This window comes from Macrotis lagotis, chromosome 6 (assembly GCF_037893015.1).
Source record: "Macrotis lagotis isolate mMagLag1 chromosome 6, bilby.v1.9.chrom.fasta, whole genome shotgun sequence".
Lineage (NCBI taxonomy): Eukaryota > Metazoa > Chordata > Mammalia > Peramelemorphia > Peramelidae > Macrotis > Macrotis lagotis.
In genome coordinates this window covers 233,470,891-233,497,574 of record NC_133663.1, presented here as the reverse complement: position 1 = coordinate 233,497,574, position 26,684 = coordinate 233,470,891, and the positions used below count along the sequence as shown (strand labels likewise).

Genomic DNA, 26,684 nt, shown 5'->3' with positions numbered 1-26,684 from the left:
AAGGGACCACAGAATAAAAGTGTAACAGAAATCTTGGTTTTTTACAAAAGGTGGGTTCACTGAGGCTTTCCTTTTCAGGTGTGTAATTTAAACAAAAGACAGTTTTAATAAGCAGAGATCCCATAGATGAAGGAGTATTGCTGAAAGAGCTCTCCTTTCCCCAAATTCACAATATTGTGCTTGTTGCCATGTTTTTGGGAAGACAGTAACAAACTGCATGCAATATGAAGAGGGAGGTCAAGGTAATGAGGGGTCTACAGATCACATTGGCATTGATTGAAGAAACTAGAAATGTTTAACTCATTTATGTAGGGGAAAAAAAACATAACAATCAGAACTTGTTCTACTTGGTCTCAGAGAGAAGGATCAGGGTAAAGGGTATGGATTGAAAGGACGAAGGCTTATATTTTTCTACTTTTTAATTGGAAGTAGTCAAAAGGAAGGGTTAAATTCAATTTACTTCAATTCTAACATTTTATGCCAGAAACTGGAGCTGAGGATACAATGAAAAACTGCAGACAGTCCCTGCTTTTGAGGAACATATATTTTTTTGTTATGATTATTTTATTTAAGATTTTGAGTTTTACAATTTTTCTCTCAGTCTTACTTCCCTCCCCCCCACCCCCCCACAGAAAGCAATCTGTCACTCTTTATTTTCTTTCTGTGTTGTACATTGAACCAACTTCAGTGTGATGAGAGAGAAATCACATCCTTAAGAAAGAAACAAAAAAGTATAAGAGATAACAAGATCAGACAATAAGATATGTTGTTTTTTTCCTAAATTAAAGGGAATAGTCCTCGAACTTTGTTCATACTCCACAGCTCTTTGTCTGAATATAGGTGGTATTCTCCATTGCAGACAGCCCAAAATTGTCCTTGGTTGTCGCACTGAAGGTATGAGCAAGTCCATTAAGATTGAACATCACGGGGGTGGCTAGGTGGCACAGTGAATAGAGCGCTGGCCTTGGAGTCAGGAGTACCTGGGTTCAAATCCTACCTCGACACTTAATAATTACCTAGTCGTGTGGCCTTGGGCAAGTCACTTAACCCCATTACCTTGAAAAGCTAAAAAAAAAAAAGATTGAACATCACCCCCCATGTTGATGTTAGGGTGTACAGTGTTTTTCTTGTTCAGCTCATCTCACTCAGCATCACTTCATGCAAATCCCTCCAGGCTTTCCTGAATTCCCCTCCTTCCTGGTTTCTAATAGAACAATAGTGTTCCATGACATACACATACCACAGTTTGCTAAGCCATTCCCCAATTGAAGGACATTTTCTTGATTTCCAATTCTTTGCCACCATAAACAGGACTTCTATGAATATTTTTGTACAAGTGATGTTTTTACCCTTTTTCATCATCTCTCCAGGGTAGAGACCCAATACTTTGTTTTTGGTGATGTTCTCCATTTCTTCCTTAGTCATAAACTGCTCCCCTTTCCATAGATCTGACAGGTAAACTAGTCCTTGATCTTCTAATTTGCTTAGAGTATTGTTTTTTATGTCTAAATCCTGTAACCATTTGGATCTTATTTTGGTAAAGGGTGTGAGGTATTGGTCTAATCTAAGTTTCTTCCATACTAACTTTCAATTTTCCCAGCAGTTTTTATCAAAGAGAGAGTTTTTATCCCAATAGCTGGACTCTTTGGGTTTATCAAACAGCAGATTACTATAATCATTTCCTGCTGTTGCTCATAGTCTATTCCACTGGTCCACCACTCTATTTCTTAGCCAATACCAGACAGTTTTGATGACTGATGCTTTATAATATAATTTTAGATCAAGTAAGCTAAGCCCCCTTCTTTTGCACTTTGTTTTTCATTAAATTCCTGGAAATTCTTGACTTTTTATTTCTCCATATGAATTTACTTACAACTTTTTCTAACTCATTAAAGTAATTTTTTGGAATTTTGATTGGTAGGGCACTAAACAGTTTAGTTTTGGTAGAATTGTCATTTTTATTATATTAGCTCTACCTATCCATGAGCAGTTGATATTTGTCCAGTTATTTAAATCTGATTTAATTTGTGTGAGAAGTGTTTTATAATTGTTTTCAAAAAGTTTCTGATTTGTCTTGGCAAATAGACTCCCAGGTATTTTATATTATCTGAGGTTACTTTGAATGGGATTTCTCTTTCTAGCTCTTTCTGCTGTATCTTGCTAGAAAAGTTGAGGATTTATGAGGGTTTATTTTATAACCTGCAACTTTGCTAAAATTGCTAATTGTTTCCAGTAGTTTTTTGGATGATTTCTTGGGATTCTCTAGGTATACCATTGTGTCATCTGCAAAGAGTGAGAGTTTTGTCTCTTCCTTCCCAATTCTAATTCCTTCAATTTCTTTTTCTTCTCTAATTGCTGAAGCCAACATTTCTTTTTTTAAAATTAATTTTTATTAAAGATATTATTTGAGTTTTACAATTTTCCCCCCAGTCTTACTTCCCTCCCCCCAACTCCCCCCACGGAAAGCAATCTGTCAGTCTTTACTTTGTTTCCATGTTGTACCTTGATCCAAATTGGGTGTGATGAGAGAGAAATCATATTGTTAGAGAAGAGACAAGAAGTCTAAGAGCTAACAAGATCAGACAATAAGATATCTGTGTTTTTTCTAAATTGAATGGGATAGACCCTGAACTTCGTTCAAACTCCACAGCTCCTTATCTGGATACAGATGGTGAAGCTAACATTTCTAATATGATATTGAATAGTAGTGGTGATAACAGGTATCCTTGTTTCACCCCGATCTTATTGGGAATGCCTCTAGCCTCTCCCCATTGAATATAATGCTTGTTGATGGTCAGATAGATACTGCTAATTATTCTAAGGAACAGTCCATGTATTCCTACATTCTCTAGTGTTTTTAGTAGGAATGGGTGCTGTATTTTGTCAAAAGGTTTCTCAGCATCTATTGATGTGATCACATAATTTCTGATAGGTTTGTTGCTGATCTAATTGAGTGTACTAACAGTTTTCCTAATATTGAACCAACCCTGCATTCCTGGGATAAATCCTACTTGGACATAATGTATTATCCCAGTGATAACTTGTAATCGTTTTGCTAAGATTTTATGTAAGATTTTTGCATCTGTATTCATCAGGGAGATAGGTCTATAATTTTCTTTTTCTGTTTTAACTCTTCCTGGTTTAGGTATCCGCACCATATTGGTTTCATAGAAAGTGTTAGGCAGAGTTCCATCTTTCCCTGTTTTTCTGAAGAGTTTATATAGAATTGGAACCAATCGTTCCTTAAATGTTTGGTAGAATTCACTTGTGAATCCATCAGCCCCTGGAGATTTTTTCTTTAGGGAGTTCAATGATGGCTTGTTGAATTTTTTTTTCTGAGAAGGGTTGTTTAGGTATTTAATCTCCTCTTCATTTAACCTGGGCAATTTATATTTTTGTAAATATTCATCTGTTTCACTTAGATTACCAAATTTATTGGCATAGAGTTGGGCAAAATAATATCGAATTATTACTTTAATTTCCTCCTCATTGGTGGTGAGTTCACCTTTTTCATTTATGATGCTAGCAATTTGGTTTTCTTCTTTTTTTTAATCAAATTGACCAGAGGTTTTTTGATTTTATTGGTTTTTTTTCATAATACCAACTTTTGGTTTTATTTATTAATTCAGTAGTTTTTTTTGCTTTTGCTTTTATTAAATTCTCCTTTAATTTTTAGAATTTATAATTTGATATTTAATTGGGGATTTTTAATTTGTTCTTTCTCTAATTATTTTAGTTGCATGTTTAGTTCATTGATTGAGGAACATATTGGAGATTTTCATGCAAAAAGTCAATGGCCTTTTGTTGTTGTGTATGTTGAAGAATAGATCTGGGTCTTGTAAAAGTTGTACCAAATCTTCTTTCCAAATTATGTACCAAATCTGATATTGTATGAATCTGAATATATAGTTCTGTTCTAAAAATATTAAAGAACCCAAATCCTATGTATAACAATAAGTTGATTCTAGAAGGCAAGGATTGTGTGACTCACAATCTCTGTAGTAGTAATAAATATTTGTTCTCTTCTAAATAGAGACTCCAGTAGTTATTGTTAGTGGTTCTGTAACAGGCACATGCTTCTTTTGAGAGTTAGGGTTGTGAAACTGGGATAGAAACAATGGGAGATGAAGCAGACTTTCTGATAAGATGGGGATAAAAAGTTGAAAAGGGAAACAAGGGATTCATAGGCTTTTTCTTATGCTCCATTGCCATCTTTTTTTTTCTTTTTTTTACTCCTGGATTCAGTAGGGAAAGTTGCACAAAGACTATAGATGTCTTTGGGTAAGCAAGGATCAAAGTAAGCATCAACTTGATTTGAAAGGGAAAAGCAAATTTGAGTAGACCCAGACTTTTAAAACAATAAAAAAACAACAAAATTGAAACAGAAGTATGTAGACCATGGATTATAAAGTAAGGAGAATAATGGAACCCACTGCTTGGGGAAGAGAGGAGAATAAAGAATTTTGAAGTTGGAGGGAAAGAAGAATAATACCAGGACTGGGTAGTAGCAGTAATAGGAGGTAGGGTTCAGAGGAAGGAATAATTTCAGGAATTAATTTGTTTTCTTCCTCTTTTTTTATTATCAGTCCTGCAATTGAGGTGCAGTATGAAGTTTGGGAGGGTCATTCTGCTTAGCATACAGATAGTCAAGAAGGATGAGAAGTGAGAAATGGCCATTAAATTTGGCCATCAAAAGAACATAGTAACTTTGGAGAGAGCAGTTTGTATTGAGTTAAGTCAGAGCTCACACTATATAGAGATATGAAGAGAATAATATGAAAGATAGTGGATTTTAGCCTCAAAAAGGTAGAAAGATAGGGAAGAGTGGCTAGCAAGGATACATGAAACAAATGAGAGTTTTTTGAGGATCGAAGAGACAAGCATGTTTGAAGACAATAGGGAAAGAGCCAGTAGACAGTGAGAGAATGAAGATAAGTGAGAGTGTTATGATTCATTTATTTGTATTATTTTATAGGGCATTTTCTGGATTTAATTTAAATTCATCTCTTGCATTTTGGTTTAGTTTTATAGAAAGCCAACTGTGGTTTGTAGTTTATTTGATCTTCCTCTCCTTTCATGAAAACTCTACTGGAAATATTGATGTAGCTCCTCTGGAACATTTAACTCAACAAATTTCACTCCTTTTTCCATAGACCTAATCTAAAGGTACTTTGGGGTTGGTATTCTAGTGTCCATACCTTTCCTAGAATTACAATTTTCTTTTTTTTCCTTTTTTAAGATAGGAGATATTGATGTACATCTAGGTCTTGATTGGCTGTGAATTGGTCACATTCTCAAATTAATACGATGTAAATTTGGTAACCGTCCAATGAAAGTATGCTGTGAGAATTCAAATGATACAACCACTTAGGGATCTTCCTTATTCACACTAATCAGAACCTATTTCTTACTATAATATCCCCTTCCAGCAATGTCTTTCTAGATCATGTAGGGGAATAGTAGTAAGGAAATTATTTAATAATTATAGTTGAAGGTCTTTCTATAACTAAGTCATATATTAAAATTGAATTGTTAAGCCTCAAATCTGGACCCTTATCAACCTTTTAATTTTGAAGACTCTTATGCTCCCATCTTAGCTGATATAATCACATTTTTTCAAAATGATAAAATTAAAATATAAGCCAGTCTAAAGTTAATTCTAAGTCTGATGAATAAAAAAGTATTATCCTTTATAGATGGATTTTGCAGCCCCGGCCGTCTTTGAGATTACAGCATCTTTGAGCTGCTAGTTCCTTTGCAGTTAAGAATATGAAAGGCTTATCCATCTTTGTATTCATTACTTCACTGAAGTCTTCTCTCACTTTTTATCCCGAAACATGTAGATTTTTCCCAAAAGTTTAATGTATCTTTGTCCCTTATTGAATCCTGGAAACCATTATTGAGCTTAGGATGGTCTCATCTAGTTCATTGCCTTTATATCTTTTTTTTCTTTTTTTGGTTTTTGCAAGGTAAATGGGGTTAAGTGGCTTGCCCAAGGCCACACAGCTAGTAATTATGAAGTGCCTGAGACTGGATTTGAACTCAGGTACTCCTGACTCCAGGGCCGGTGCTCTATCCACTGCGCCACCTAGCTACCCCTAGTTCATTGCCTTTAACAAAGAAATGATGCTGTTAGGACCTCTGTTTCAGTCCCTTGAACATCAAATGGGAAATTTTTAGCAACAACTATGATAATATATCTTGCTTTAGGCCCTTGTAACAAGGAATTGATACTTAAACTGAAAGAATCAACTATGAGTTGATTCAGTTTAGTCTCTTGACCTGTTTGCATTAAGTCTTTCTTTTCATGATGATTTTTTTTCCATCTATTCCTTTTTTTTTTATTAAATGTCCTTCATTATAATTGATGCTTGCAGGAATTTTTGTCCTGTATAATTATAAATAAAACTTTTTGTAGTAAAATTATTTGATTGCCCTCAGGTGTAGTTCTGTCTTTAGAATCAAAATGTTAGAGGCTAAACTTCTGAACCAGAATGGTTATTTAAAGTAACCTCCCATTGCTATTGCCCAAAGACCACTACCAGCACTTTTCCTGGCATTTAAAAAATAGCCTCACAGGTGAGGAAGATGTGGAATCCAAGGATCGAGTTTCTTACTCAAGGTTCTTTCATAATATTCATGAAATGAGGTACAAAGAAATATTATGTAATTCAAACTATAGGTATGCATTGAATTTATAAGTTGCAAATGCCCAGCCTACCTCTATACTTTATATACAAACTATTCCCAGAGTGCCCAGAGAAATTCCCCTTTCATTTCTTACTACTTGGAATCCCCTTTCCTCTTGTCCCTTCTTCTCTGACCACTATCTTCTCCTTTTCTTTTTAGGTCTTTGGTATATTATTTGGTATATTCCTTCTACCTATCTGACCACTCTTTCTCAGTCTAAATTTTGCTGAATTTTTGTCTAGGTTACCTCGCTAATTATGAGTGTCCCACATGATTCTGTCCTGGACCCTTCTCTCTTTCCTCTTTATGTTATTTTACTTGGTGATATCATCAGTTTCTATGGATTCAGTTATTATCTCTGCAGATGATTGATTCTTGCTTCTATTTATCCAGCCCTAACCTCTCTGTTGACCTTGGCTCACATCTCCAACATCTTAAAATCATCATATCCAAAACTGAATTCATTATCTTTTCCTTAAAACTCTTCCCTGTTTCAAATTTTCATATTAGTGTTGCGGGTACCCATGGGCTTGCAACCTGAATCTTATCTTTGACTCCTTACTCCATATTCCCCCAAGTATTACTAAATCTGCCTTCAAAACATCTCTCAAATATGCCCCCTTTTCTTCAGTCACATGTCCACCACCCTAATACTCAGATGATAGCAATAGTCTCTAGATGGTCTCCCAGCCACAAGGCCAGTTCGTCCTCTCCTCAGCTGTCATTGTTCTTCCTAAAAATACAACTCTGACCATATCACCCCCTTTCTCATTAAATTCCAGTAGCTCTGTATCAATTCCAAGATCAAATATAAAATCCTCTTTGAAGCCTTTTGTAACCTACCTACTCCCACTTTTTCATTCTTCTTACACCTTATACCTTCCCCCCACCACATACTCTTCAATTCAGTGACACTGGCTTCTTTGCTCTTCTTTGAATAAGGCTTCTTCTTTTCTCTCTGTTCTAGGGGGTTTTCTCTGACTGTCCCTGACATCCTGAATGTTCTTCCTCTTCTTCTCCACCTGGTTTTCTTCCCTTCCTTCAAATCCCAGCTAAGATCTTACCTTCTACAGGCAGCCTTTTCCAATCCCAATTAATAATTATAATATCTTTCCCCAGTTGATTATTGCCTATTTCTCCTGCATATAACTTGTTTGTAGATGGCTGGTCTTTTTCCTCTCCAAATTAGTCTCTGAGCATCTTGAGAGAAGGGACTCTATTTTCCCTTTCTTTGAGACCATAGTGACGGGCACATAGTAAGTATATAAATGTTTTACTGACTATGTGCATAACTCTTGGATGTATGAAAAGGAAAGTAAGACAATCTGTCCTTTCACATTTTATCAGGGAGAAAATACACATACAATATTTTGACTGCAAATCAGATGTAAAGCTTCTGTTGTCCTTAGGAACAATAGCAATACAGATGTTAATGCCTCTTCTTTTAAGTCATTTCCACTGACTATGTGATATCAGTTTCAGATTTTTTTTTTTAATTTTTTTCAAGGCAATGGGGTTAAGTGGCTTGCCCAAGGCCACACAGCTAGGTAATTATTAAGTGTCTGAGGTCAGATTTGAACCCAGGTACTCCTGACTCCAAGGTGGGTGCTCTATCCACTGCGCCACCTAACTGCCCCCAGTTTTGGATCTTGAACCAGTTGATAGTACCAGGGACTTTGGTGGCAAGAACTTTTCCCCCTGAGTCTTCAGTAGCTGCAGCTATAGTACATGAAAGAACTTTTACCAAACTGGATTGTTCCAGGGGCTGCTTCCCAGGATGATAATTGCAGGCCATGGGCTGGAAGCAGTTCTATTCCCATGACTAAAGATTTATTTATCATCAGAGTTTGCAAAATGCTCTCTATTTCTGAGATCTCAGTCATTTGAAATTTGTAAATTCTTAAACTCTTACTTATGTGAAAAATCATTGAACCCTTATAGTTTCTTAGTGTGTATGTCTGAGAAAAAAAACACAAACTCATAACTCTAAAGAACCTATGAAGGAAGATGCTATTCACTTCCAAAGAAAAATGGTGGCCATTCTCTAGCACATAGGAGAGAGAGAGAGAGAGAGAGAGAGAGAGAGAGAGAGAGAGAGAGAGAGAGAGAGAGAAGTTGAAACTTAAAATGGAAAAAAAGAAAATGAGTTACAGTCCATAAAACCATTGTTAACAATAAAGAGAGGGATTTACCACAAAATCTTATACAAATAATTCTGAGGAATAATTAACAAATTATTTTACAGAAGTATATGATGGTATTTCATTGATTTGGAAAACACCCAAGTCATGGATAAAGCTAGATGTCATAGGTTTTTTTGTTTGTTTGTTTTTTTCCATTTTAACAGAATCCCATCAAAACCTAAGTATCTTAAAATCAAGAACTGGGAAAATACCAGCTATGTGTTATCTAGTTCCTGCTCTCAAAGAAAATTCTGTTAAAGAACTTACATTCTATAACTCCTCTCTAGTTCTCTCAAAAATCCTATTGATAGTCTTTTGGAACCTGTGGAACTCTTTTCTGAATCATATTTTTAAATGCATAAAATAAGATACATAGTATTGTAAAGGAAACTAAATATTTCTATGCAGTTATCAAAATTGAAGTCTTTTGCATACTTCAAAGTGCTATGCAAATGATTACTATTATTATATTGTTATACTATTATGGTATGGTTAATCATGTTGTTAATAAAACTATATTAATAAGGTAATTAATTCTCTTTATAAATAGCATAAGACATACTCAAGAGCAAATTATCTTAAGTCTTTAGACTTATTAATCAAAGGAGTGATGCAGAGATATCTAATATCTTTTTTCCTTATTGGTCTGTCCTCTAGCAGTTGCTGGTGAGAAATCATCTCAAATTACAAAGCATGCCTTTTAATAGTACTTTATATAATATTAGATATTCATAGATGATGTCCTCAGTCCAGTTGAAAGAAATAAAAACTTTGTCAAATATTCTCCAAATTAGAAGGGCTTCAAAATTAATTATACAAAAATCAGAATTTGATTCTATGCTTAATTCAGTTAGGCAGTGACAGGCTCTTGGTGACTTCTGGCAGTAATGTCATTTTCTCTAGTATAATTAGATAGCTATAATAAATTATTTTATGAAAATTTTAAAAATATGGTCAACTCTCTTAATGTCATGTATCAAATAATTAAAATGATGATATTACCCCAAATTAGATTTTGCTTTCAAACTATGCCATTAGAATTAGTGAGATCCTTAAAATACAATATAGTCATTTAATTGGAAATTCTGTTGAGGACATTTGGTTGAATTATTTCTCCCAGGAAATAATCCCTTCTATATTATGTCTTGAAAGATGCTTGTCAGGTGTTTGCAATGCCTGTCCTAGTTATATAAACTAATAGACCAGCTGAATGGACTGTCCATCTATAATAAGTTTGACAATAGATAGTCCCTATCCATGTATTTTTTTTCTATGTGAATTTGTAATGCTGTTAAGATAATAGCATATATGAAAGTAAAATCTTGCACATTATCTCATTTGATGTTCATACCATTTCTTTTAGGTAGGCCTATTTTACAGATAAGATAATTGAGACTATTATCTTTTCCAGAATCACACACCTGTGGTCTAAAGGAAAATATGAATCCAGGTTTTCCCAACTCCAAGTTCAGTAGTTTATTCCTTATTCCATACATACTTCCCAAATCTTTTGAATGACTAGGAATTGCATTTAGGAGGCACCATATTATTATGGGACTTGATGCAATCAACACAATATTATTTGCAAAGTGGCTTACCTGGAGGATCTGACTACTTTTAGAGAATTTCTCTTTCACTTCTACTCTCTGTTGGACTTTTGACTTCTAATGTGAAAGATGACATACTTGTAAATGTAGAGAGGCTGTCTAAGACACTCTATGTTTATACCAGACCCCTGTCACATACATGTATATATGTATACATATATATACATGCATGCATATGTGTACAGTTATCTCCTCCTTATGACAACTTACACCATTGTGGTTTTGACATATGGGTCAGCATAATAAATTATGTGGGAATTTTTTGGAATTTGTGGCTTGGAGAGGGGAGAACCATAAGTGAACTTTTACTATAATAATTCAGGCATGGGATAATAAAGACTTGAATTGGAGTGGGGTCAATTTGAGTGGAAAGGAAGGGGAAGATGGTGAGAGATATTTTAGAAAGGACTATGGGGGTAAGGAAAAGAGAAGTGATAAAGGTATTTGATAGTGGTACTCTCAATGGAAAGAGGAAAATTAGGAGAAAGGATGAGTTTAGGGGGTGGAGAAGATGAGTTAAACTTTGGATTCCTTTTAGGTAGAGTTGTCTCATCATTGGTGGTAAGAAACTGGAGTTAATAAAACAGATTGAGATTGAATATATTAATTTGAGAGTCATTTGTGTAGAAATTGCAATTGAAAACATGGGAGTGGAAAAGATTACCAGGGGAGTGTAAAGAGAGGAGAGAGAAGGACTCAAGTCAGACAGCTATGGGATGGACTCCCACTCATGGAGTCAGGAAGAGTTATTCAAACAACTATTGGAAACTAAACAGTAAGACAGATAAGAGGAGAACCAATAAATTATAATGTCAGAGAAGGCAAGAAGAGTTGTAGTGTCCAAAGGAGGATTGTCCAGTGTTGTGAAAACCTGCAGGAATAAAAGAATCATAGACTTAATGATGAAAAGTACTTTACGGCTGATCAAGTCCAATTTCTTCATGTTATAAGTGGGTAAACTGAATTTCAGAGAAGTTAAGTGACTTGCCTAAAATGATTTGGTATTCCAATATTCCATTCTTTCTATTGAATTTATGCTGCTTTCCAAAATAAGGTGACAACTGAGAATAACTGGTCATGAAATTTGGGAATTGGAATGTTGATTACTTTGGAAAGAGCTGTTTCAGTATAGTGGTGGGGATAGAAGACACACTGTAAGGTAATAAGGAGACATTATGATTGAATGTTTTTTTCTAGGTGTTTAGCAGAAAAGGGACGAGATATTTAAGATAGTATAGAAGCTTGAGGGAAGGGACATTTTTTTTTTGATGGAGGAGAAAGAATTAAGGGTAAACTGAAACTGTTTATTCAAAAGGGAGGTGATGAGAGAGAGGGGAAGACCTTAGTTATAAGATGGAGATATATTGAAGCCAGGTTTTTGTAGAAGGTAAAAGAATGAGATCAAGGGCCTGATTGAAAGATTTTGCCTTCACAAAGAGAAAGGTCATCTTATTCTTTAACAGGATGGAAGGAGAAGGGTACTCAAGAACATAGGGAAATCATGGAATATACTCTGTCTTCACAGGAAAGTAGATGGTGAGAAATGGGGAATTGAGTCTTAAAAAGAGGAGAAAAGTTTTGAGATGACTACATGGGGATTGAGATAGGGAGTCCATCAATGAATAAAAAGTGTTTCTATGTAGTGGTGAGGTTAGATAGCATGCATTTATGATGAGCCTATTTAACTTAATCTAGTAATAGCAAGAAGTTTAAGAGTAGGACAGAAGAAAATTGATGGGATGGAGAATCCAAAAGATTTTTTTATATCATGAAAATAGTTCCCTACAATGATGATGAAGTTCTGCATTAACATTTTATAAAATTGCAGAGATATTGATCACAGCCTTGGCTTACTGATACCCAGGCTAAATTTATCTTTTAATGTGAAAGAGTTAGCCTTTAAATTATTAGTCAGGATATCTAATATTCAAGGAAGCCTACTCCTTATAAACTTCTTTTTCTCAACAAATAGCTGAGAAAGACAATGACACTTGAGGCAGCTATGCTGTATTGTGGGTAAGTGCTAAAATTTGAACTAGAAATAACTGACATGGATACTATCTGTGTGACTCTGAGCAAGTAATTTATTTTCTCTCTAGTTCTAGTTTCATTAGTGAAATGAGGATAAGAAAAGCACCTACTTCACAAAGTCATTGTGAGGATCAAATGAGATAACCTATAAAGTGTTTTGCAAACCTTAATGTACTTCATAAATATGGTTATTATTAAAGAAGTTCATTTGTTTATTTTTAGTGACTGTGCTCAAAGATAATTAGGTTTGGGGACTGAGTATTTCAGTTATGTAAAGCTTATCCCCTAAAATGGGGATAAAATTTTAGTTTCAGTTGAAATACTATTAAATCTGTAAAGGAAAGACATGTTAAATTTAAAGGAAAGAGCTTATTACTTTGCTCTTAGTAATTTGGGCCAGCATGGCAAAACAGTGAAGTAAGAAGAATCTACTCACCATCAAAGCCTTATTCAAAAAAGATTTTGCCAGGGTTAGGGTTATTGGTGCAAAACATTGAGATATTTCCATACGCTACAAAAAGTTGCCATGAGGACCTTACTAGGTAAACTATATTTTATTGATAAGAAAATAATAATTATTCAAGTCCACAGTGTTTTTAAAGCAGTCATGTCCTAGAAATTACATTGAAGGTGACATGAGTGAAGTATTGATTTTAGTATTATTACATTTACATTTTTATTTCATTATATGAGGCAGCATGAAGTAGTAACTAGAGAACTAGCCTCAAAGCCAGAAAGATCTGAGTTCAAGCCATGTCTCTGACAGATACTGACCCTGTTCAGATCATACCTTCTTTTTGTTCTGGGCACTTCTCTGAGACTTTAAGTTTCAGTGAAGGTATAGATTTATATTGATAAAGGACTTTCCCAGTGACAAATCACAGGCTGGTCCAATTCCTAACCCTGTCATTATATTGGTACTTTAATATTGTACCATATTATTCAACACAAGTAAAAATAGGAAGCAGCATAGATTTTTATATTCATTGTTTATTATGATATATAAAAACCGCTATGTGAAAAAAACTGTATTTTTATAAGTTCCAAACAATTTCTATAGGTAACTCCCTGTGATTCAATAATTCTGTACCTGTTTATCTGATAAATTCATATTCGGTTTTTTTCCCCTAATCTTGGAATTTTATTGCCTTATTTTTCAACCCCTCCTCCTTTTTGTCTTTCAGATAAAGACTATCTTAAGTGGCTTTATTATAAGAGGTTATTTGGGGAAGTGGACACTCTTAATCAAAACTGTTACCCTAGTCCTGGTGGTATCTTCTGGCCTCAGCCTTGGAAAGGAAGGTCCTTTAGTACACGTGGCTTGTTGCTGTGGTAACTTTTTCAGTAGCCTGTTTTCCAAGTATAGCAAGAATGAGGGAAAGAGGAGAGAGGTAAGTGGAAATCAGCTTTCCTTGGTAGTTCACTCTTCCTCTTCCATTCTCTTTCACTGATGAACTTGGCACTCATATGTAAACATTTGTATTGTAGGTCCTTTCAGCGGCAGCTGCTGCTGGGGTCTCTGTTGCCTTCGGTGCCCCCATTGGGGGTGTACTTTTCAGTCTTGAAGAGGTGAGAACAAACAATTTAGAGGACTAATGGTTTTGGGTAAGGGTGAGGTGAATGTATCAAGAAAAGTTTTGATGATTATTGAAGAATAGAATATACTTCTAAATTTCTTCGGCTTAAATTTAAGGAAAGTTATGGAAAGGCTGGTTGTAGATCATCAACCAGCTTATATCTTTTTGTTTTAAAAATTACTTTTTACTATTGTATAAGATCTTGTTCATATGAGGAAAAAAATAAAATAAATCCCCAACGATTTAAGTCTTCTTTTTCTTACTCTTAGAATAAGTCCTGGTGATTGTTTTCATATTGGAGGCCATGTCACCCCATAACTAAACAGTAGTTTCAGCTTTCCTTTTTAATTTTCCTGTCTTTTCAAAAGTATAGTAAATCAAATTAAAAATAAAACAGAACTTAAAAACTTGATAAAACTTACTATTATAAATATTAGATTTGATTCAGTTTATTTTTGTGTTTTTGTTGATGTTTCTTACTCATATCTAAAATTAAATGAGTGAGTTAACTGTTGTGTTTGGGGCTTATAATAGCTTTTTGAGTGATAAACACCTGATTGTAAATAAAATAAACTACAAGATATTAGAATTTGGGAAACCCCAGTGATCACTTGGTCCACCCTATTAACCTTTCTTATGATGAAGCTGAGTCTAAGACAAATTAAGTTATTTGCTTAAAGTACTGAAAAAATTTGGGTAGCTAGGTGACTTAATGTGGAGTCTGGAGTCAGGAAGGTTTGAGTTCAAATGTGACCTTAATCATTTACCATCTGTGTGATTCTGAGCAAGGCACTTAACCCTGTTTGCCTCAGTTTCCTCATCTATAAAATGAGGGAGAAGAAAATAACAAACCATTCTAATACCTTTGCCAAGAAAACTTCAAATGAAGTCACAGAGTTAGACATTACTGAATGACTAAACAAAACAAAAACTGAATACATTTAAGTTATTATTACCTATAATTATAATAATTTTTTGCTTATTGTAGCATAGCCACTTTGTAAAAGATATTAGCCTAGAATTTACTTGTCATGATCCTGAACTAGCATCCTTTCTGCCTTAATATCATCATGCATTTTGGCCTGAGATACAAATTTTACCTCTCTCCTATGTAACCTCTAATTATCTCTGTTTATTTGTTTCAGGTCAGTTACTACTTTCCCTTAAAAACTCTCTGGAGGTCATTTTTTGCTGCCCTAGTGGCTGCTTTTACACTGAGGTCCATCAATCCCTTTGGGAACAGCCGTTTGGTTCTCTTTTATGTGGAATACCACACACCCTGGTACATGGCTGAACTTTTCCCCTTCATCCTTCTTGGTGTCTTTGGAGGTCTCTGGGGGACCCTTTTTATTCGCTGTAATATTGCCTGGTGTAGAAGACGGAAGACCACACAGCTTGGAAAGTATCCTGTGTTGGAGGTCATTGTGGTGACAGCCATCACTGCCATAATTGCCTACCCTAATCCATATACTCGCCAGAGCACCAGTGAGCTCATCTCTGAGCTGTTCAATGATTGTGGAGCCTTGGAGTCCTCTCAGCTCTGTGATTACATCAATGACCCCAATATGACCAGGCCTGTTGATGACATTCCTGATAGACCAGCTGGGCCTGGGGTTTATACTGCAATGTGGCAGCTGGCTCTAGCCCTCATCTTCAAAATCATTATTACAATATTTACCTTTGGCATGAAGGTAAGGAGGAAAGAAACGAAGTAGTAACCAACCTGAAATGTCTAGGTTAAATGTCAAATTTGTGAGGGGGAAAAATATAATTAGAAACTGGTATAGTCACGGATTTACATGGTACCAGGTAGAAGGAATTAGACTGTGTATTTATCTTAGCTTATCTTTTATCATCATTAGCTGCTGATCTCTTCTTTCAAAAAACCACATAGATATATTTTGTGAGAGGAAAGCCCAAATTATACACAATTTAGAATGATAGTCTTAATGGCTTATGGTCACAATTGGAGAAAAATATGTGAAATCTTGGTTAAAAAAGGAAACAAAAAATCTATTCCCCATCATACAGTCTATAACTTGAGAAAACTTTTTCTAAAAAATGTTATTTTATTATGTTTATTTTATTTTATTTTTCCAATTACAAAGATTCAATATCCATCTATTTGTAAGATTTTGAGTTTTATGGTTTTCTAACTCCTTCCCTTCCTTCTCCCCTCCCCATGAAAGAGTAATCTGATGTTATACATTATACAATCATGTTTAACATATTTTGATTTTTAGACATTTGTGAAAGAAAAATCAGAACTAAAGGGGAAAAAACATGAGAAAGGAAAAAAAGTTTTAAAAAGTGAAAATAATATGCTATTTTCCACAGTTTTTTTTTTTTTCTGAATGTAGATGGCATTTTCCATCACAAGTCTTTTAGAATTGTGCTTGATCAGGGGTAGCTAGGTGGCTCAGTGGATAAAGTACCAGCCCTGGAGTCAGGAGTACCTGGGTTCAAATCCAGTCTCAGACACTTAATAATTACCTAGCTGTGTGGCCTTGGGCAAGCCACTTAGCCCCGTTTGCCTTACAAAAACCTAAAAAAAAAAAAGAATTGTGCTTGATCCACTGAACTGTTGAAAGGCTTGAAGTCCATCATAGTTGATCAATCTGACAATGTTCCTGTTTAATGTGTATAATGTTTTCTTGGTTCTGCACACATCACTCAGCATCAGTTCATGTGAGTCTTTCCAGGCTTTTCTGAAGTCTGCCCATTGAGGAAAACTCTCAAAAGTTTTCCCCAAACTCCCAGTAACGTAGGCAGCAATCAGAGTCATAGAATAATAGAATCTTAGAGTCTTAGGGAAACTTGGAAGGCATTAAGTGTATTCTCTTTACCTGCTATAAGGATAACCTCAAATAATAATTTTTCTGTGTTTCAGATGAAGAAAATACTGACTTCTGTAAAAACTCTTCATTAAGTCTTTTTCCTTAGTCAAGGTCATTTAACCTTTCAGGGTCCTGGTTTACTTTTTTTTATAAAGATGATGGAATTGCTCTTTCAAACCTTTCCCAGCTCTAAAACACTGCAAGATTTCTTGGTTTGTGATAAAGAGCTACGAGAAAGAACAAAAAGAGCTCAGCTGAGTGAAGAAATGACTCAAGTAAGGCAGTGATCACAAATGATCACAAGTAAGGCATTTTGATGATTAAAAGTAAATTGATTATGTCTAAGGTCCTCCCAGAGGGCACACAGTGACTGTAGTGGTTCAAGTGTACTGTGGGCCCAGATCGCCTGGATTTCTTCTGATTGTTGTTTTGGGGCAGATTCACAGGGACTGTGGGCATGATGAATTAGTGGGGGATCAGGACACTGATTAGTAAAGTTTTCTCTCTTACACAACTGACTTAGATGAAATTTGCTAACTAAACTGAGCTGATAGTTTACCAACCTTGAGATGAAATTTGCTAACTAAACTGAGCTGATAGTTTACCAACCTTGCATTCCTAACTCTAAATGTAGCTGAACCAGTGAGTTTCTGGGTGCCTAGGAACTTCTCAGAATATAGGGAGGTCCCAGAATATAAGCAATCAAATATGAAGTCACCACAGTCAGCTAGTGCTTAGCAAAAGGTCAGTGCTGACATAGTTAAATTCCATCCAATTCAAAAAGCTTTTAATTAAGTGCTTGCTGTTTTCCAGGCATTATGCTATGTTATTGATATAAAAACAAAGAAGAAACAATTCCCTACTCTCAAGTAATTTATATTTTACTGAAATATGGGGATTATAAACTCTCAAAATCTCTGTAATGACAGGGCTGGTAAGATACTCTTACTAGTTAGGACTGGTGAATTTTCCTGGTGAATGATTAGATGGGCTGTGATGAATGGGTTGGTAGGTTGGCTATAGTTGGGTAAGTTTTTGCTCATCTAACCATCCAAACAGAATAGCTCAGGCCTAGGATAGAGAGCCAGATTTGAGCAGATAAACTCCTGAGGGCAGTCTTAGCAGCAACAGCATCACAGTAATTAATTGTTGTCCATAGTCACCTAGATATAATATTGACCCCTAAAAACTTAAGAATATTTTAATGGATTTTGCCATATTGAATAATGATTATTTTCAAACTACAAAGAATGAAAAAACTTTCAAAATAGAAAGACTTACAGGAATAAAAACCTTGGGGGAAACAAGGCATGCCCTCTTTGTTTGGGGGGAAGAGGGAGAAGAAAAAGCCCATGTAACAAATACTTATAACCAAGTAAAACAAATTTTTGCAATGGCAATATCCAAGAAATAGTTGTTTCTTTCTGTACCCTGAGTCTGTCACATCTCTGAAAGGAGTTGGGGTATCATCATGTTTCATCATAAGTACTTTGGAATAAAGAATGGTTACTGCTGTATTTATTAGAGTTCTTAAGTCTTTCACAGTTTTTATAATGTTGCTCCTATAGTATGTAGTGTTTTCCTGCTTATGTTCATTTCACCCTGAATTGATTGATATGTCTTCTCAGTTTTCCTTAAAACTATTCATTTTGTTATTTCTTATTCTTTTACTCTTATATACCATAATTTGTTCAGCAAGTCTAATTAAGGGATACTCCCTTAAGTTTCCACTTTTTCTTTGCCATTATAAATATTGCTATAGTTTTTTTTGAGCATATAGTTCCTCCTCTTCCATCTTTCATTTCTTTAGGATATAAGTTTAGGGTGCTTCCCCCCATATGTCCTTATTTTTCCATGCCTTGCCACAGCCGAAAGCTAATGTACTAATGTACTCATAATGTAGGTTAGGGCTGTATTCAGGGAGCTTGGTCCAAGTTACTCCCTGTTAGATGGAAATCCCTAGAGAGCACTAGATTTGCATCAACTATCTCCAGAAAATCATTTTAGTTTTTCCTGTTAAACAAAACCAAAGAAAGTAGCTTTCTGTTTTTCAGAGCCCTTTTGTTAAAGATCTGCCCAGAGTGAACTTCTAACAATAATTCCATAGAGACTGGCTTAGTAAAAGGACTTTATTTTCTCTCTCTCAGATAATGGGAATTAAATTTTAACACTCCTTTTCAAGTCCATTTTAATTCATTGTTTCTTTTTGGCAAAAAAAAATCAAATTTATCTGAGTGTGTGTGTGTGTGTGTGTGTGTGTGTGTGTGTGAAAGTCCAACAAGAAACCTATTTCTTTTTGAAGGCTGGTATGTTTGATTAAATGACTGATTGAAGGTTTCAGAGGATTGATCATCTCATAGCCAAGGGATTCATTTCTTACACTTCTATATAAGAATGATAGCATGTTTTTTTGAAGAGAGGCTCCCCAAGAGAGGATTCTTTTAGTCTTCTTTTTGACTTGCCTGGAATAAAATGAACACAGAGCAAGGTGAACCCATGTAAAGGGTGTCATTTCCCTCAAAGTGCCCCCAGCTTTCGGGATCAGAAATAAGGGGTCACTGATAGCTCTTAGCTGTAAGACCTGTTTACTTTTGTATTGTACTGTTCAAGATCAGGGACAGGAATAATGAAAAAGATGCTTTGTGAACAAAGTTCAAAAGCAGTCTCAAAATTTAAAGAAAAACAACTGAGCCTAGATTCTGTATATTTTACAATACTCAAAAATATCAAGATACATTTTAATGAATATTTTTTTAAATATATAAAGAAACCAAAATATTCGAGTACAATGATAATTGGAATTTTGCTTCCCCTTCCTACAAGTAATAAAAAAAAATTCCTACAATTCTTTTTTGCTTGTATATCTCTTTCTTGTAACACCATCTCTAAAATCATCAGAATATTTCAAGAAAAATTAACAGGTTGGAGCCATCAAGTCTTTTTTTAAAAAAATTAAGGCTAAATGACTATGTCTTAAAGAGAATTACTATTTTAAAGCATTTTGGAAGATGGAAGGGTTGAGTTTCTTTACTTCACTTATGAGCAGTCAATACCCATCCCCCCCTTTCCTTTTCATGCTGTGGTTGACATTTAATTTTAAAATCCAATCTAAATACACAGAGAGGAAAGACAGAAAGCAGAAGAAAATCTTTTATGGCAGAGACCCATTTCTACATATTATTTGCAGTTGGGTTTATCATTTCTGTAATCTCTAACAAACAAATCAGAGATATCAAAGAAGAGGAATTGAAAGGGAAAATCTCTACTTTCAAGGTAACAGTGGACTATGTAGTAATTTTGAAAGTATTATTGTTATTAAAGGAAAGAGCATTGGACTTGGAATCTAAAAAACTGACTAAGACCTGGCTCTGCCAGTCACTAGTTGGATGACATTGAAGGAGACACTCTTTGAACCATTGTTCTTCAGTTATGAAACACAGAAAATCTTCTATATAAATATATTTACATATACTATATAAATACATTTAATATATAGTATATAAAATATGTGCATATATAAAAACATACCACACATAAATATATACCAAGTATATATGTGTGTGTATGTGTGTAGATATTCATACACATATCTATGCACATATATACAAACCTATTTCACATGGTTATTTCTAGGAAAATTCTTGACATACCTTTAAAGCACATTCTTTAAACCTGGGATACATTTTTCCTCATCTCCTCCTCTTAGAATCCCTAGCTTCCTTCAAAGCTCAACTAAAAGGTCAATTTCTACAATGAGGACATTCTTGACTTTCCTCTGAAATCACTTTATTTTTACTTTGAGTATATTTTGTATACATCTATAAGCTCCTTGAGGATAGGAACTGTTTCCATTTTATCTGTGTATCTTTAACAGCTAACCCAGGGCCTGGCAGATGGTAGGCATTAAATGAATACTTGTTTGTATTATTACTGGTATTATTATCTTTTAGATTTAGAGCTGAATAGGATTCCAGATGTCATTTAGTTCATAAATGGAAATTGTGGTTAAGATTACACAATTTATTCAACTAGCTGAAAATTATCTTTTTATTTTTTAATTATCTTTTTAAATTTTTATTTGAGTTTTTGGATTTTTAAAAATTTTTCAAATTTTAATTTTTTAAATTGATTCACAAAAGATTTTCTTGTCTCTTTTCTTTTTCTCTCCCTCACTTGTGTATTCTTTTTCTCTCTTTCTGTTCTTCTGCTTATCTCTGTATCTCTTTGCCTCTTTGTCTCTCTTGTGTCTTTCTTTGTGTGTTTATCTCTGTCTCTGTCTTTTGTAAGAAGGAACTGCTTAAATAAAACTGATCATACCCATTGACCCAGCAAAATCAGGCTTATATCTAGAAGAAATTATGAAAAATGTGAAAAGTTCTACATGTTTCAAAATATTCACAGTGGCTCTTTTGTAGTGGCAAAAAATTGGAAATTGAAGGGATACCTATCAATTGGGGAATGGCTAAGCAAGTTATGGTATATAACTTATATGGTATATGGTATATATATATGGCATATATATATAGTATATATAGCATAGAAAGAATTACAGGATCTGATGCAGAGCGAAGAGAGCAGAACCAAGAGAACAATATACACATTAACAACAACACTATTGAGGAAATCAAAGCAATCCATAGTCATATGAAAAATTGCTCCAAATCCTCACTTAGTAGAGAAATGCAAATTAAAGCATCTCTGAGGTACCACCTCACGCCTCTCAGAATGTCCAGTATGACCAGAAAGGGCAATGATTAATGTTGAAAGGGTTGTGGGAAATCTGGGACACTATGACATTGTTGGTGGAGCTGTGAACTTATCCAACCTTTCTGGAGAGCAATTTGGAATTATGCCCAAAGGGCAATAAAAATGTGCTTGCCCTTTGATCCAGCAAAACCACTACTGGGTCTATACCCTGAAGAGATGAAGAAAAAGGGTAAAAACATCACTTGTACAAAAGGATTCATAGCAGCCCTGTTTGTGGTGGCAAAGAATTGGGAATTAAGTGAATGTCCTTCAATTGGGGATTAGCTTAACAAACTGTGGTCTATATATGTGATGGAACACTATTGTTCTGTTAGAAACCAGGAGGGATGGGAATTCAGAGAAGCCTGGAAGGATTTGCATGAACTGATGCTGAGTGAGATGAGCAGAACCAGAAGAACACTGTATACCCTAACAGCAACAGGGGGGTGATGTTCAACCTTGATGGACTTGATCATTCCATCAGTGCAATAACCAGGGACAATTTTGGGCTGTCTGCAATGGAGAATACCATCTGTATCCAGAGAAAGAATTGTGGAGTTTGAACAAAGACCAAAGACATTACCTTTAAATTAAGGGAAAAAAAAAACTTACCTTATTATGTAATTTTGCTATCTCATACTTTACTTTTCTTCCTTAAGGATATGGTTTCTTATCACATTAACTGAGGTCAGTGTATAGGATGGAAACAATGTAAAGACTAACAAAATGCCTTCTGTGGGGGGTGGGGGAGAGGGAAGCAAGAATGGGGGGGGGGATTGTAAAACTCAAAATTAATAAAATCTTTCTAAAGAAAAAACCCAACAACACTGTAGGGACAGATAGGTGGCAAAGTGGATAGAGAGCACTGACCCTGGAGTCAGGAAGACCTGAGTTCAGATTTGGCCTCAGACACTTAATTGCCTAGCCGTGTGATCTTGGGCAAGTTATTTAACCCCATTGCCCTACAAAAATCAAAAAACCAAAAGAAAAGTACTAAAAAACCCAACAATATTGTGAGTTGATCAGCTATGATGGATATAGCTGCTTTTGGCAGTTCAGAGAGCTAGAACATCTCTGGGAGACCTGTTCTGGATAATGCCATCCACATCCAGAAGAAAAAGAAAACCCAAAAAACCACAGAATCTGAATGAACACTCTGTTCACTTTTTAAAAAAAAATTCGTTCCTTCCTGTCCCCTGGTTTTCTTTGCTTTCCCTTAGTCCTAATTCCTCATACACAAAAATGACTAATATGTAAAGATGTTAAACATGTACAACATTCTCAAAACTGTTCACCACTGAGGAGAAGGAGATGAAAAGGGAGGGTGGAAGAAAATTGTGTTACTTATAAATATGCAAATGGTTGAATGTTGAAAATCTTTCATAACATGTAATTGGAAAAAATAAAATATTAAACAAAAAAGGAACTGCCTAAAATTAAAAAGAAGAAAGTTAGAATTATGTTTTCTCCTAATTATAACCTTCTGATAGTTTGGTAGTTCCAAAGGAACTCCTAAATGTTTAACAACCAGATTGAGGGTGAGGGATTGGGGAGGATGTGTAGGATACACTTTTAGGTTTAATGGACATTATTTACATTTTTTCTATCACTTTCTTAAATCCAGATAGCCAATAAAACAATAAATCAAACTATGATTTATAGCTTGAACTGGTTGAAACTGACTTCAACCCTCCCCATTATTACAAAATCTCTAGGTTATGATGGTGGTTCAGCCCTTCTGCCATAATGCCTTGTTTTCTCTGTTTCATTGGAGATCCCTTCAGGCCTTTTCATTCCCAGCATGGCCGTGGGGGCCATGGCAGGCAGAATGGTGGGAATAGGAGTAGAACAGCTGGCTTACCATCACCACGACTGGATCATCTTCAGGAACTGGTGCCGACCTGGAGCTGACTGTGTCACCCCTGGACTTTATGCAATGGTGGGAGCAGCAGCCTGCTTAGGTATGCTCCTTGTGGGGTGGGGGGTAGGAATGGGACTGGATCCTTCTTTACACTCATATTGATCTTATGCGCTTTATTTAAAAATGAAAGTCGAGGTGGGGGGAGAGTGCCAGCTAGGAGGCCCAGCGGATAGAGCACTGGTCCTGGATTCAGGAGGACCTGAGTTCAAATTTGGCCTCAGACTTTTAATAATTACCTATGTGACTTTGGACAAGTCATTTACCCCATTGCCTTTTAACAAAACATTTTTAACAAAAGAAAGTTGCTTAGCATTTTTAATCTTTTTATTTCACTAAATATAAAAATGGGCTATTCTTTTTTTTTAAGGTTTTTGCAAGGCAATGGGGTTAAGTGGCTTGCCCAAGACCACACGGCTAGGTAATTATTAAGTATCTGAGACCGGATTTGAACCCAGTTACTCCTGACTCCAGGGCCGGTGCTTTATCCACTGCGCCACCTAGCTGCCCCCAAAATAGGCTATTCTTAAGAAATTTTCAAACCATGAGTTTTCCAGAGACTTCCCTAAAAGTTCCAATTTTGACATAAGATACAGTCAGATTAAGTAGAAAATATTAATGCCAGTCTGGAACAGAGTATAATCTTCTTAAACATTTTTTAACTGATCTGAAAATGAGGACAGGAGGGCTTTAATCTTCACTCTGTATTTGATTTTGTAATCTCTTTAGAGAGCTAAAGTGAAGTTATAGCAATCCTTCAATGGAATAATGTTTTGTACCTTTTATTTTTTTGATCAGAGATAGGTTGAGGTGAAAGGAGTCTTATCTAAATTGTTTTTTTCTAGCTGTAGATAAAGGATAGTACTTCTTGTTTGGATGCCAACTTGTTAACATCTCAATCTTCATTGTTGTGGTATTTTTCACCCTGGGCAATGTTTTCTCTGATTTTCAGATTTGGCAAACCACATAAAAGTTTATGTATTTAAAACAAATTATTCATTAGTGCCTCTTTTCTATCTATACTTGCTGCAATTATTGACCATACAAGCACTCTCAGGGGGAGCTAGGTACCCAGTAGATAGATCCTGAGTCAAGTGACTTCAAATCCAGTCTCAGATAGTTAACTATAAGACTCTGGACAAGTTACTTAATCCTATTTGCTTCAGTTTCCTCATCTGTAAAATGAACTGGTAAAGGGAATTGCAAACTACTCTAGTATCTTTGCCAAAAGAATCCTAAAAGTGTTCAGGAAGAGTGGACATGATTGAAAAATGACTAAATAATAATAATAACATACATGACTCCCAAAGCTCTATATTTAATTCTCTTCTCTCCTCTGAAGTCTAGTCCCAAACTTCCAATTGACCATATAACATCTTCATGTGGATATACTGAGTGCTGATAATAAGCCCACGATATAAGTGACCAAGATTATCCTCCCCATCAATTCTGCTTCTTATTTATTTCTTTATTTTTTTGCAAGGTAATGGAGTTAAGTGACTTGCTTAAGGTCACACAGCCAAATAAGCATCAATTGTCTGAGGCTGGATTTGAACTCAGGACAAGGACCAGTGCTCTATCCATTGTTGCTCTAGCCACCTAGCCACCCCTTTATTTTTGTTGCTGCACCATCATCCTCCTAGTTGCTCAAACCATAAACCTTAGTCAACTTTGATTCTTTTCCACATTTTCCATGTGAGTCTTGAAGATTGTTGCTCTCCTTTTTACTCACCATTTTTAGTAAGGACCCTCATGACTTCTAACCTGCAAAATTGAAATACCATGCTAATTGGTCTCTTGCCTCGACCCTCTTTCCTTTCTCTAGTCCATTTTGCACTACTTTCCCACTGCCTAAGTGATAAATTATAAATTTATTAGCTTAATGCTCAAAACTCTCCATAGCTCCAACCTGCCTTTCTATACTTATTTCATATTCTATTCCATGTAGTCCATGCACCAGCTAAATTGGACTTTTTGACATTTTATAATTTTGACTTGGGACAGCAAGGTAGTATAATGGAGAGAGTGCTTGGTCTGGCATCAGGAAGGCTCATCTCCCTGAGTTTAAATCAGGTCCTCAGACACTTAGCAGATGTGTGACCCTGAGCAAGCCACTTAACCCTGTTTGCCTCACTTTTCTTATTTATAAAATAGACTAGTCAAAGAAGGAAATGACCACTCATTCCAGTACATATGCCAAGAAAATCCTAAATGGGGTTATGAAGAGTCTTTGAAAAACAATAAAAGAACAAAATGTTGTCTTGATATCTTGTACCTCTTTGCATTTTTAAGCACTGAACCTTCTTCATATCATCTATTGAAATCCCATTTTTCCTTCAAGGTACAGTTCACATTTATCTACTTCATGAAATACTCCCTGATTTCCTCCTCTCCTTCCCTCTGCTGAAAGTCAAGCTTTCCTTCTTGAATCTCTCCTGCCACTCTGGCATCTTTTGTATACTCTGCCATATTCTGATTTCTCTTAATAGATAATTGTGAATATGTCTTAACTTTTCTCTTCCCAATTAGATTATAAATGCTTTAAGACAGAGCTTGTCATTTAATTTTTGTATTTCTAGTACTGAGTTTAATACTTTGCATAAAAGCAAATCCAATAGGAAAGTATGGTACAAGTAAAAAGAAAGCTCAATTTAGAGTCAAAGGAACTGGTTTCAGATCTTGGCTTTGCCACTTGGTACCTGGGTGCATTTGAACAAGAAACTACCCTCTGTGTGTCTTAATTTTCCTTATCTATAAAATAAAGACTCGATAGTCTCATCTTTAAAATAAAAGATTAGACTAGATGGTCTCTAAAGTCCCTTCCAGTTATAAAATCATGACCCAGTAGTGATGTTTCAATATGTATGTACAAAATAGAATTGAAAGGCAAGAAGTATTGATATAATTAGTATAATATACTATTTCATATTCTACCTATGAACTTAATGGGCTTATAGCTTTAGGATAAGTGAATTTGAAAATGAAGGATGAGTAATAAATGAATTCCTTTGCGAAATCCTCTTAATGAAAACAAGACTAACATTGTATAACACCATTTTAAAGTAAATTTAGACATTTTTCATTAACTCTCAATT

General features: G+C 35.2%; 1 protein-coding gene across 5 annotated transcripts in view; it reads left to right on the top strand.

Annotated features, from left to right (window-relative positions):
• The window catches only part of CLCN4 (chloride voltage-gated channel 4), a 115,643-nt gene that overhangs the window by 47,921 nt on the left and 41,038 nt on the right, over window positions 1–26,684 (top strand). For all 5 annotated transcript variants that reach the window (XM_074192478.1, XM_074192474.1, XM_074192476.1 and 2 more), the window contains 4 exons: window positions 13,696–13,902; window positions 14,000–14,080; window positions 15,234–15,779; window positions 23,446–23,632. In XM_074192478.1, coding sequence (XP_074048579.1) covers window positions 13,696–13,902; window positions 14,000–14,080; window positions 15,234–15,779; window positions 23,446–23,632 — 1,021 coding nt within the window. The remainder of the gene's footprint in view (window positions 1–13,695; window positions 13,903–13,999; window positions 14,081–15,233; window positions 15,780–23,445; window positions 23,633–26,684) is intronic.